The sequence below is a fragment of the Dicentrarchus labrax genome, unplaced genomic scaffold (assembly GCF_905237075.1).
Source record: "Dicentrarchus labrax unplaced genomic scaffold, dlabrax2021, whole genome shotgun sequence".
NCBI classification, from domain to species: domain Eukaryota; kingdom Metazoa; phylum Chordata; class Actinopteri; family Moronidae; genus Dicentrarchus; species Dicentrarchus labrax.
This window is the reverse complement of record NW_026136711.1, coordinates 33,713,527-33,724,173: the sequence shown is the minus strand read 5'-3', so window position 1 is coordinate 33,724,173 and position 10,647 is coordinate 33,713,527. Positions and strand designations below refer to the sequence as shown.

Genomic DNA, 10,647 nt, shown 5'->3' with positions numbered 1-10,647 from the left:
ACTTTTCTGCTGTTGCTTCCAGAAATAAAGTGAACATGAACAAAAAGGCTCCGGAGTGTTTTTCTTTCTGTTTAAAACTGTTTTTAAAGAGTTCAAACACATTCATTTCCAATTTTAAAAGCTTTTTATGAGTAATAAACACTTTTATTTTACATTTTTCTATCCATCTTCTACTGAATGTTATTATTTATCACTATGATTGACATTTGCTTTGCTTTTTAACACACAAAAAAAGGGGGAAAATTCAGAATTAATTAAATTAATGTAAAATATACTGCAGTGATTTAGTGATATTGGATGAATTAAATACTGTTACTCAAAAAATAACTGGAATATGTGATAATATATCTATGTCTGAGGGGATTACCTTGTAGTGGCCTGGATTACTCAGTTGTTTTCAAACTGGGGTCCGGGGACCAACAGGGGTCCTTGAGTGGGTTATAGGGGGTCCCCAGTATAAGGAGTAACTTTTATTTCTGCTCTAACTCATCATTATAATGCAGAGAGGTCATTGGTCTCTAAAGTAACTGATCAGCTCACAGTTATAACTGAGTACTGACCTCCAGTGGTTGATTTGTGTTTGGACAAGACAAGTTACACAAGCTACAGTTAGTTCCTTTACACTGTTTACATCAGATTCAATCAATAATCACTCAGTCTCAGATGATTGGTAACCAGAACTAAGATAAGATAGACTTTATTGATCCCACACTGGGAAATTTTACAGCAGCTCCAGATCGGCACAGATAGGAAAAATACACATTAAAGAAAAGTAAAATAGGAAAATACAAGATATGACATAGAATAATAGTAATATGTACACAATATACAGTAATTAGAGTCCAACTTCTTCTGTGGTGAAGTACTTAAGTGCTTGAGGTAACAGTACTTCAACTACTTCCCTTGGCTCATTGTTCTGACTTACTGGAGAGTTGACTTCAAACATGAAGTGTCCCTGGAAGGTTTTTTATATCAGCCAGCGGAAATCTTTTTTCTGTTGTTGTCATTGTTGCTGTTACCTTCTTTCAGACACTTAAAAACTCTGCAGCTGCACAGAAACATACCTGGACATGTAATTTGATGATGAGTGAACAGATGAGCTTTATTTTAGCTGCATGGTTTTGATATTGCTGGAAATATTTGGTCATGTAAAGTTGTCCCTTTCCACTCTGTCTTGTTGTCACTGGTATATTCTCCGTCACCTGTATTTGGTTTCCTCCACCAGGAGCTGCGTGAGCTGCAGGCCAGCATCAAAGACACCTCGGTGGTGGTGCAAATGGACAACAGTCGCAGCCTGAACATGGAGCAGATCGTAGCCGAGGTCAAAGCGCAGTATGAGGACATCGCGGCCCGCAGTCGAGAGGAGGCAGAAGCCTGGTACAAGAGTAAGGTAGGGGTGAGGAAACAAACTCTTTTTAAAGGACCAATGTGTACAGTTTAGTGGCATCTAAAGGTGAGATTGTAGATCGTAACCAACTGAACCTTGACTCAAACGAGTGTGTAAGAGAAACTACAGTGGCAGCTATTAAGAGCCAGTGTTTGGTTTGTCCGTTCTTGGCTACTGTAGAAACATGGTGTGGAACAAGGCAGCCTCCATATAAGAGGACCTGCTCCCTCTGTAGATAAAAACGTCTCATTCTAAGGAAACGAAAACACAACGATTCTTATATTCAAGGGGATTAAACACTAATAAAATACTTCTTATTTACTTCTGACTTCTCTCTGAGATTTCTATGTGATTCTCATCATAAACTATAATTGTTTGAGGGTGATAAAATAAATCTCTCTATGGGCCCAATATCAATATCTCCTCTGCTTGCTCTGATAGTAGCTGTTTTTTTGAGGGACAAGCTTTTACTTTTGGCGCTGTTACACTTTCAGAGGTGCATAAGGCCCTGAAATGTTTAGACACAAAAAAATCGGCAGGTCCAGACCATCTTGAACCCTACTTCCTACAGTTAGCTGCTGATTTTATTGCATCGCCTCTGATTTATCTTTTTAATCTATCCCTGGAGACAAACAAATTCCCCTTATTTTGAAATCTGCCTTTGTTCTCCCACTGTTAAAAGGGGGGGACCCCACTGTGCTAAACAACTATAGGCCCATCTCCAAACTGTCTGTTTTAAATAAGGTGTTGGAATCCATTGTAAGCCAACAACTGAAGGACTTCTTATCAACAAACAGTATTTTATCTGAATTTCAATCTGGTTTTAGGAAACAACATAGTACGTCAACAGCTGCTTTAAAAGTGGTGAATGATTTTATTGAATTTTTAGACAATAAGCAACATTGTGCAGCCCTTTTTGTTGACCTATCAAAGGCTTTCGATACTGTGGACCATGCCTTATTGTTAGGAAGACTCTGCAGCATCGGTTTGTCTGATCAAGCTGTCGGTTGGTTTAAAAACTATTTATCAGGCAGATCTCAGTGTGTGTGAGCAGAAGGTATTACCTCTAGCTCTCTTAATGTATCCAAGGGTATGCCACAGGGATCGGTTCAAGGACCTTTATTATTTACTATTTACATTAATTCTCTGGATTGTAAAGCCCCGAACACAAATTTTCACTTTTATGCCGATGACACAGTGATATATTGCTCTGCGTCTACCCCAAATCAGGCTCTTTGTCAGCTCCAAATTGCTTTTAACACTGTGCAACGTAACCTGTGTGATTTAAAACTTGTTTTAAATGCTGACAAGACAAAGCACATGCTGTTCACAAAAGCTAAATCAAAGCCCTCGGACCTCCCTCCTATAACCACTTTGTAGGGCTCTATCATTGAATCTGTGTCTCAATATAAATATCTGGGAATTATAATTGATGATGCTCTCTCTTTTAAACCTCATATCCAGCAGCTTTTGAAAAAACTAAAGATAAAATTAGGTTTTTACTTCAGAAACAAATCTTGTTTTTCTTTTGAAGCCAAAAAAAGACTTGTTGCTGCAACCTTTTTGTCTGTGTTGGACTATGGTGATGTTTTATATATGTATGCATCTTCAAAATGCCTACAGTCTTTGGACAGGGTCTATCACGGAGCACTGAGATTTTTTACTAATTTTAAAACCCTCACGCACCATTGCTCTTTGTATGCTCGAGTTGGATGGTTTGCCCTGTCCACCTGCAGACTCCATCATTGGCATATCCTAATTTATAAAACTATCCTCGGTGTTCTTCCTACATACCTGCAGAAATATGTAATTCAGAAAAGCACAGGCACTTATCAGCTCCGCTCTGAGGACTTGTTTTTATTGACTGTACCAAGAGTCCATACTGAACTGGGGAAAAGGGCTTTTAGTTATGCTGCTCCTTCTTCATGGAACCAACTGCAAAAAGTGCTTAAACTTAAGGAGCTGGTTTCTATAAACAGGTTTAAATCCTTTCTTAATGATGTTGAAGCTGGCTCATCTGTCTGTACATGCACTGTTTGATGATGTTCTGACTGTGACTCTATTTATATGTTGTAAGAGAAACTACAGTGGCAGCTATTTAGAGCCAGTGTTTGGTTTGTCCGTTCTTGGCTACTGTAGAAACATGGTGTGGAACAAGGCAGCCTCCATATAAGAGGACCTGCTCCCTCTGTAGATAAAAACGTCTCATTCTAAGCAAACGAAAACACAACGATTCTTATATTCAAGGGGATTAAACACTAATGAAAACACTTCTCACTTACTCACTACTTCTTATTTACTTCAACCTCTCTGAGATTTTATGTGATTCTCATCATAAACTATAATTGTTTGAGGGTGATAAAATAAATCTCTCTATGGGCCCAATATCACCCAGCTCTTTATTCAAAGACACACAGCAGTGATGAAGCTAATGTTGACCTTCCTCTGTCTGTAGTTCGACCAAATGTCGGTGCAGGCCAGTCAGTACGGAGACGAGCTCCGCATCGTGAAGGGAGAGGTGGCCGAGGTCAACCGACTGATCAGCCGACTGCAGAGCGAAATAGAGGCTGTGAAAGCTCAGGTACAGCTACAGGAAATATGCAGCCTGATCGAATGTAAGTTGCTGAATGATTCAGGCTCAGAAGATAGTAAGGTTTCTCGTCCCCTGTCCCTCCTCAGCGTGGCAGTCTGGAGAACCAGCTGGGTGAGGCGGAGGAGCGTGGAGAGCTGGCTGTGAAAGAAGCCAAAGCTCGGACCAGAGACCTGGAGGACGCACTGCAGAGGGCCAAACAGGACATGGCCAGACAGCTCCGAGAGTATCAGGTGAGCTGTCGGATCTGGACGGTTGGCCACACCAGATGTCACTGCAGTTTGCTAACATATAATGATCTGTTATGCACACATTTTAGTGAAATAAAACAATTAATTGATTACTAATTCCACCTTTAGATACTTCTTTTCAGTGCTTTGCTGATGTACCATAATAATGTAATATAATAGATAGAAAGGAGCAGAATAAAGGCTCAAGGTTCAGATTTATTTTCATACAGTATAGGATTGTACAGTTGTAGCTGCCTCTGCACTACACACAGATAATGTATTAACAGATATTCAAACATTTAAATTAGAATAAAACAAACAGTAGAAAAAAATATATATGTAAGTAGGATTAAACGGAGAAATGAAAAGGAAAATAAAATTATATTTTCAAGAAGATAAACAGTCTGGGTCTAAAGTGACACAATATTTTCTCCATAAAACAAGATCCAGTTTCACCTAAACCTTTTCTTAGCATTAGCTCACTAGCATTGCTGTACACTGACTTTTAGACCTACGGTCCAAAAACTGAACTTGCTATCAATCAAAATGAGTTGGGTTTTTTTTCAGGAAAGTATAAAAGATGACATTTACTGTTTCCAGTAGGGGTGTTCATAGTAAGACTCTTATCAGATGGATTGTTTGTTCTATATTATATTGTTTGTTTTTATTTTATATGATTTTATTTCTTGTTGTGGGGGGGCTCAATTGTTTATTTTTTAAAATGTGGGAGGAAACCGAAGTTACTCGGGGAAAACCCACGCCAACACAGTGAGCACTCTGTACTCCTCCTCACAGCAAAAGGGGGTCAAAGACTTCACCTTATAGCTGCAAGGCCACAGTGTTACACTGAGGCACCTGTGTGGCCCTATGCGATCAGTTACTGTAATCAGATTACATTTGTCTGTAACGCAGTAATGTAACACATTACTGTTGATAACGTCAGTAATCACATTACAGTTACGAATCAAAAATGATCTTGTTACTTGCGCTTCTTTGGGAGGACCGAAAACACAAATCAAATGTCCCTTTCTATTCTCTATTCTATTTGACTGTGAGACGTAAGCTGTGCCCGGGGCAGAAACAGCTCTCCACCGCTGCCAACACAACCTCTAACCTGACCAAGCACCTGCAGCAGCAACATGCTAGCGTGAAGCTAGTGGCTGTTAAAGATCAGACCGAGAGTGATGCTGAAGAGAAAATGCTGCCGAGTCCGACACCAACAAAACAGGGAAGGCTTGACTTTGAGCAAAAATTAGCAACAAAAGCGGAAATAGATATATATATTGTGGCGGAAATGTTGCCTGTTTCCACGGTGGAATCATCAGACAGGAAAACCTTTACAAGCTACCTGGACCAGTGTTATGTCCAGATGGAAACTGACCTAAAGAAAACATAGGCAATTAAGGTATGGTGCATCTCAGGTGATGTCATGGAGTAATCCAAAAGTGATGTAACAAATTACTTTAAGCAGTGAGTAACAAAGTAAAGTAAGGCATTACTTTTTTTAAAAGTAACTAGTAATATGTAATGGATTGCTTTTTTGGTCGCGATCCACCAGACGATTCTTCTCTTAACTAAGATACATTTTTTTTCATTATAGTTTAAAATGTGGGCGAACCGAAGCCTCTCGGAGTAAACCCTGTGTCATCCCAGTTAGTACGCGCGTCCGGTCCCTATGATACCTGATGTCCAGTGTCCCCCTTTTTTCTTTTTTTAAAAAAAATTTTTTTTTCATTATAGAAACGAAACTTTCCCCCATTTTGTTTTTACCCCTTTTAATACCTGATGTCCAGTTAATCCACCAGACATATTCTTCTCTTAACTGAGATACATTTTTTTCATTATAGTTTAAAATGTGGGCGAACCGAAGCATCTCGGAGTAAACCCTGTGTCATCCCAGTTAGTATGCGTGTCTGGTCAAAAAACGCCAAAGATTACTCTTTGTGTCCAAAGCAAGCAGCGAACGGCTTGGCCACAGTCTTGAAGAGACGTGAAAAGAATCTGTTCACGCTGGTCTTCTTCTGTGGCGTCACCAGATGCTTCGTTAGTGTCTCAGTAATGCATCTGTAAACAGTTGCATCCCTGGACAGCAGGCACATCTTCAAGATCATTGCGTTGCCTTTCACCTGGCACAACTCCTTGTGCACTGCCTTGGCAACCTTTTTAAAGTTATGGCCACTTGGCTTGACATTGACCTTGGAACCTGTGATCTGTTCCAGGAACGACTCCGCCAGTGACTTGCTGACGGCCTCGATGTCGTTGCTAGTGATATGAATGTCTGGATGTATCGGACTTTTCATAAATCTCTCAGTCAATGCAATGACCATAAGCCTGCAGCTGATATCATCCCACTGATGGGCTGCTGGTGCTGCAGTCTCAACTGCAGCTTCAACCCTGGCCGATGACTCAGTGGATTGAACGAGGGCGGAAGGGGGTTCTAGCTCAACCACGCATGTGTCACCAACCTTAGCTTCCATCGGTGACCTGATGGACTGAATGGGGGTGGAAGGTGGTTCTACTCCAACCACCAGGGTGTCACCAGCCTTGGCTCCCATCTGTGACTTGATGGACTGAACAGGGGTGGAAGGTAGTTTTGCATCAACCACCACAAGTGTCACGCTGCCACTTCCTATGAGTAAGGGGGTCTCAGTGAGCGGTTCCTGACAGAACACTTTCCGGATCTGCTTCACGGCAAAACTAGCGTAGTCCCTCTTGCATTTGTGGAGCTTCAGCTGCCGGTTGAGCCAGTTCCTAACCTGCCCCATAAAGGTGTTGACTTCACACTGTATCTCAAAGCGGAAGCCCACCGTGGGAGTCTCTGGCTGTAGGTGTACTGCAATGATATTGCTGAGCTTGCTGGCAATAGAGTCAATTACCTCATCAAGTCTTTCGTCCTCTGTGGCCTTCCTTACATCCTCTTCATTTAATAAGATGATGCTCCTTACTATTTCATTGGCCTCCTCCATCAGCTGGCTCAGAGAAGACTGTTGTTCTGGGGCGCATTTATACTTACACCTTAGTTTTGCCATTAGGCCAAGTAGTGACTCCATGGCAAAATGCTTCGCAAAAAAGGCCTTAAGTTTAATTCCCACTGTTTTCCAGTGGGACCTCTTTTCAGATTCGGCCAGCGATTCAGGATGTGAACCCTCTGAATCTAGATGTAACTCCTCCATTGTCTGCCTGACAATAGCAGAAGCCATCTCATCCGCGTCCTCAGAGGTTCCAGTCTCAAACATGTCCACTTCTTCTTCAGAAATTTGGACGTTGTAATTAATTCCACTGATGGTCTCTGCCCTTTCTTGGAGGATGATTCTTACTGCTTCGGTTGTTTTGTCCATGAAGCTCATCTGAGACTCCCCTGTTCCAATCAGTGTAATTTCCTCCACTGGCAAGTTCTCCAGTGTTACGGTGTCTTCTGCAGCCTCCATTGTCAGGCTTTGCTGACCTTTCTTACTGGCGCAGTTTTTCAATATTTTGGCCACATGCCGGACCATGGTTTTCAGTCTATCGGTGAAGGAATATAAGATGAGAGGTCGGCTCCCACCATTGCTGCCACTACTCTCAGAGCTTTTGCAGAGCTTATTCATTCTCTCTGTGACCTCTGTAATGACAGCGTCTGTCAGTTTTTCCACACTTCGGGAACTGATTTCTGGGACACCGATGGCCTCCGCAAAGGCCAGTGAGATAGCGTCCCCAAGACAACCGCGGACGTCGTCTTCAGACACGCTGCTCTTCTGTGATCCGGCTGATCCAAGAGAGCTTTTGGAGGATTTGGGAGTGTCTCTCCCCTTCAGTTCCCTCTGACTAAACACCCCATATATGTGGAGGAATATCGCATTCACGATATCCACGCAAATGTTCGTTACGAACTCTTCGGTCGTCCTATCGATTGACCTGTATTCCAGAAGCGACCACTCTATGGTTGTCAGCTTCTCCAGGCACTGTCGGATGTGTGCGCGAAGGCTCTCTGTTGTGGATTGTTCCATCTTGTCTTTGTCTTGTCTCTGTTATACTTGGATCCAAAGTCCTGAAGAATCTGTGCTTCCTGTGTTTGTTTCTGTGTGCTCAAAGTGACTCTGAACTGAACCAGGTTGGATTTAGATCCTATATATACATTTTCAGACAGAATGTTCGCCTTTGTATCAAAGCAACATTCTATTGGCTTTGGTCTTTGAATGACATCATGACATCATGACATTCTAATGACATCACAGCAAAAGATTAAATTAATAAAAAAAACACAACATTCCGACAATAAAAATATTCAAAAATAAACAAACTTCACTAAAATGTAGTTGATTTAGTCATACACTAAACTATTTGAAATTCTTATTAATAATTAAATTTATAACAACAACACAACAACTACTATTAATAGCTAGTAAGTTGAAGGATTTGGAATTCTGCATAAACGAAGCTGGTATCACCCACTCTTGTGCAAAATGAATTAATTAATGAAAGTTGTAGTGCTTTTAGTCTTTAAGTAGCCGAGGGGGTTGCAAAAGAAAGTAACAGGAAGGTTTAATGTATGTTTGAATGATGTTAGTTTTTATAGCTGAAGACAAATTGAATGTAAAAGTGTGATTTTGTTCTTCTGGACATTGAGATCGCCACCTACAGGAAGCTGCTGGAAGGAGAGGAGGACAGGTGAGATGGAGAACGGGAGGAGGTGATAATTAAGTCTGTGCGTCTCCTTCAGTCCAACTAACCTTTCTGTCTCTGCCTCTGCAGATAATAAACTGAATATCTTTGGGTTTTTAAAATGTTGGTCCTACATAACAACATGTTTAGGAAATGATTACAGTTTTTTTTCATTATTTCTGTCGATTATCATCATTCTATCTCTTTTTAAATCTTTGCTGTCTCGTCTCTCCAGGTACTAAAAGTACTAATGGCTACCACAGTAACAGCTGCTCTCCTGCTCCGAGACTGCTGATAAAGACGACGAGACCAGAGATAACAGCAGATACAGCACTCACTGAGAGGACACACACACACACACACACACACACACACACACACACACACGCAGTGGTGCAATGTAACTAAGTACATTTACTCGAGTACTGTACTTTCTTTTCGTGCCCCTTTCTACATCAGGGCCGCCACTTTTCAGAGGAAAATATTGTACTTTTTAATTATTTGACAGCGTTAGTTGTTAATTACTTATTAAATTAACATTTTTACACAAAAAACATAAATCAATCAGTCCAATAATCAATTCATTGGTTTCTGAAAAATTTACTGGCAACTATTTTGGTGATTGTTCAAGTAATTTTTCATGCAAAATGCTGTTTTTCTTTTGATTATTTAAATGAATAATCGCAGCATGTACCACTCAGTCACACACACACACACACACACACACACACACACACACACACACACACACACACACACATACACACACACACACACACACACACACATATACACACATACATAGAAGAATGTAGAGATCAATTAATGGATATCCTGATAGATTTAGATTAGTTTTATATCCAACACAAGAGTTTTGTTTCCTTAACTTTCACTCTGATGAACTACAGATGTGATCATTCAGTTTAAGTCTCTTTGTTACTTTTCTGCTGTTGCTTCCAGAAATAAAGTGAACATGAACAAAAAGGCTTCGGAGTGTTTTTCTTTCCTGTTTTATTTTAAATTTTTCTATCCATCTTCTACTGAATGTTATTATTTATCACTATGATTGACATTTGCTTTGCTTTTTAACTCACAAAAAAAGGGGAAAAATTCAGAATTAATTAAATTAATGTAAAATATACTGCAGTGATTTAGTGATATTGGATGAATTAAATACTGTTACTCAAAAAATAACTGGAATATGTGATAATATATCTATGTCTGAGGGGATTACCTTGTAGTGGCCTGGATTACTCACTGGTTTTCAAACTGGGGTCCGGGGACCAACAGGGGTCCTTGAGTGGGTTATAGGGGGTCCCCAGTATAAGGAGTAACTTTTATTTCTGCTCTAACTCATCATTATAATGCAGAGAGGTCATTGGTCTCTAAAGTAACTGATCAGCTCACAGTTATAACTGAGTACTGACCTCCAGTGGTTGATTTGTGTTTGGACAAGACAAGTTACACAAGCTACAGTTAGTTCCTTTACACTGTTTACATCAGATTCAATCAATAATCACTCAGTCTCAGATGATTGGTAACCAGAACTAAGATAAGATAGACTTTATTGATCCCACACTGGGGAATTTTACAGCAGCTCCAGATCGGCACAGATAGGAAAAATACACATTAAAGAAAAGTAAAATAGAAAAACACAAGATATGACATAGAATAATAGTTATATGTACACAATATACAGTATTTTTATATGTTTTTTTATATTTTTATAATTGTTAATATGAATATTTATTAATTAATTTTTGCTGTTAAAGATTTATTTATATGCGTGATGTTTGTAA

The 10,647-nt window shown here is 40.1% G+C and overlaps 1 protein-coding gene across 9 annotated transcripts in view; it reads left to right on the top strand.

Annotated features, from left to right (window-relative positions):
* The window catches only part of si:dkey-222f2.1 (keratin, type II cytoskeletal 8), a 23,365-nt gene extending 13,839 nt beyond the window's left edge, over nt 1-9,526 (top strand). For 2 of the 9 annotated variants that reach the window (XM_051415644.1, XM_051415646.1), the window contains exons 6-7: nt 3,843-3,968; nt 4,067-4,339. In XM_051415644.1, the coding sequence (XP_051271604.1) occupies nt 3,843-3,968; nt 4,067-4,324 (384 nt within the window). In that variant the 3' untranslated portion in view covers nt 4,325-4,339. Of the gene's footprint in view, nt 47-1,225; nt 1,397-3,842; nt 3,969-4,066; nt 4,340-9,083 lie in introns of those variants that run through there. The other 7 variants (XM_051415638.1, XM_051415637.1, XM_051415640.1 and 4 more) reach the window with 5 other exon arrangements.
* The last annotated feature ends 1,121 nt before the right edge of the window (nt 9,527-10,647 follow it).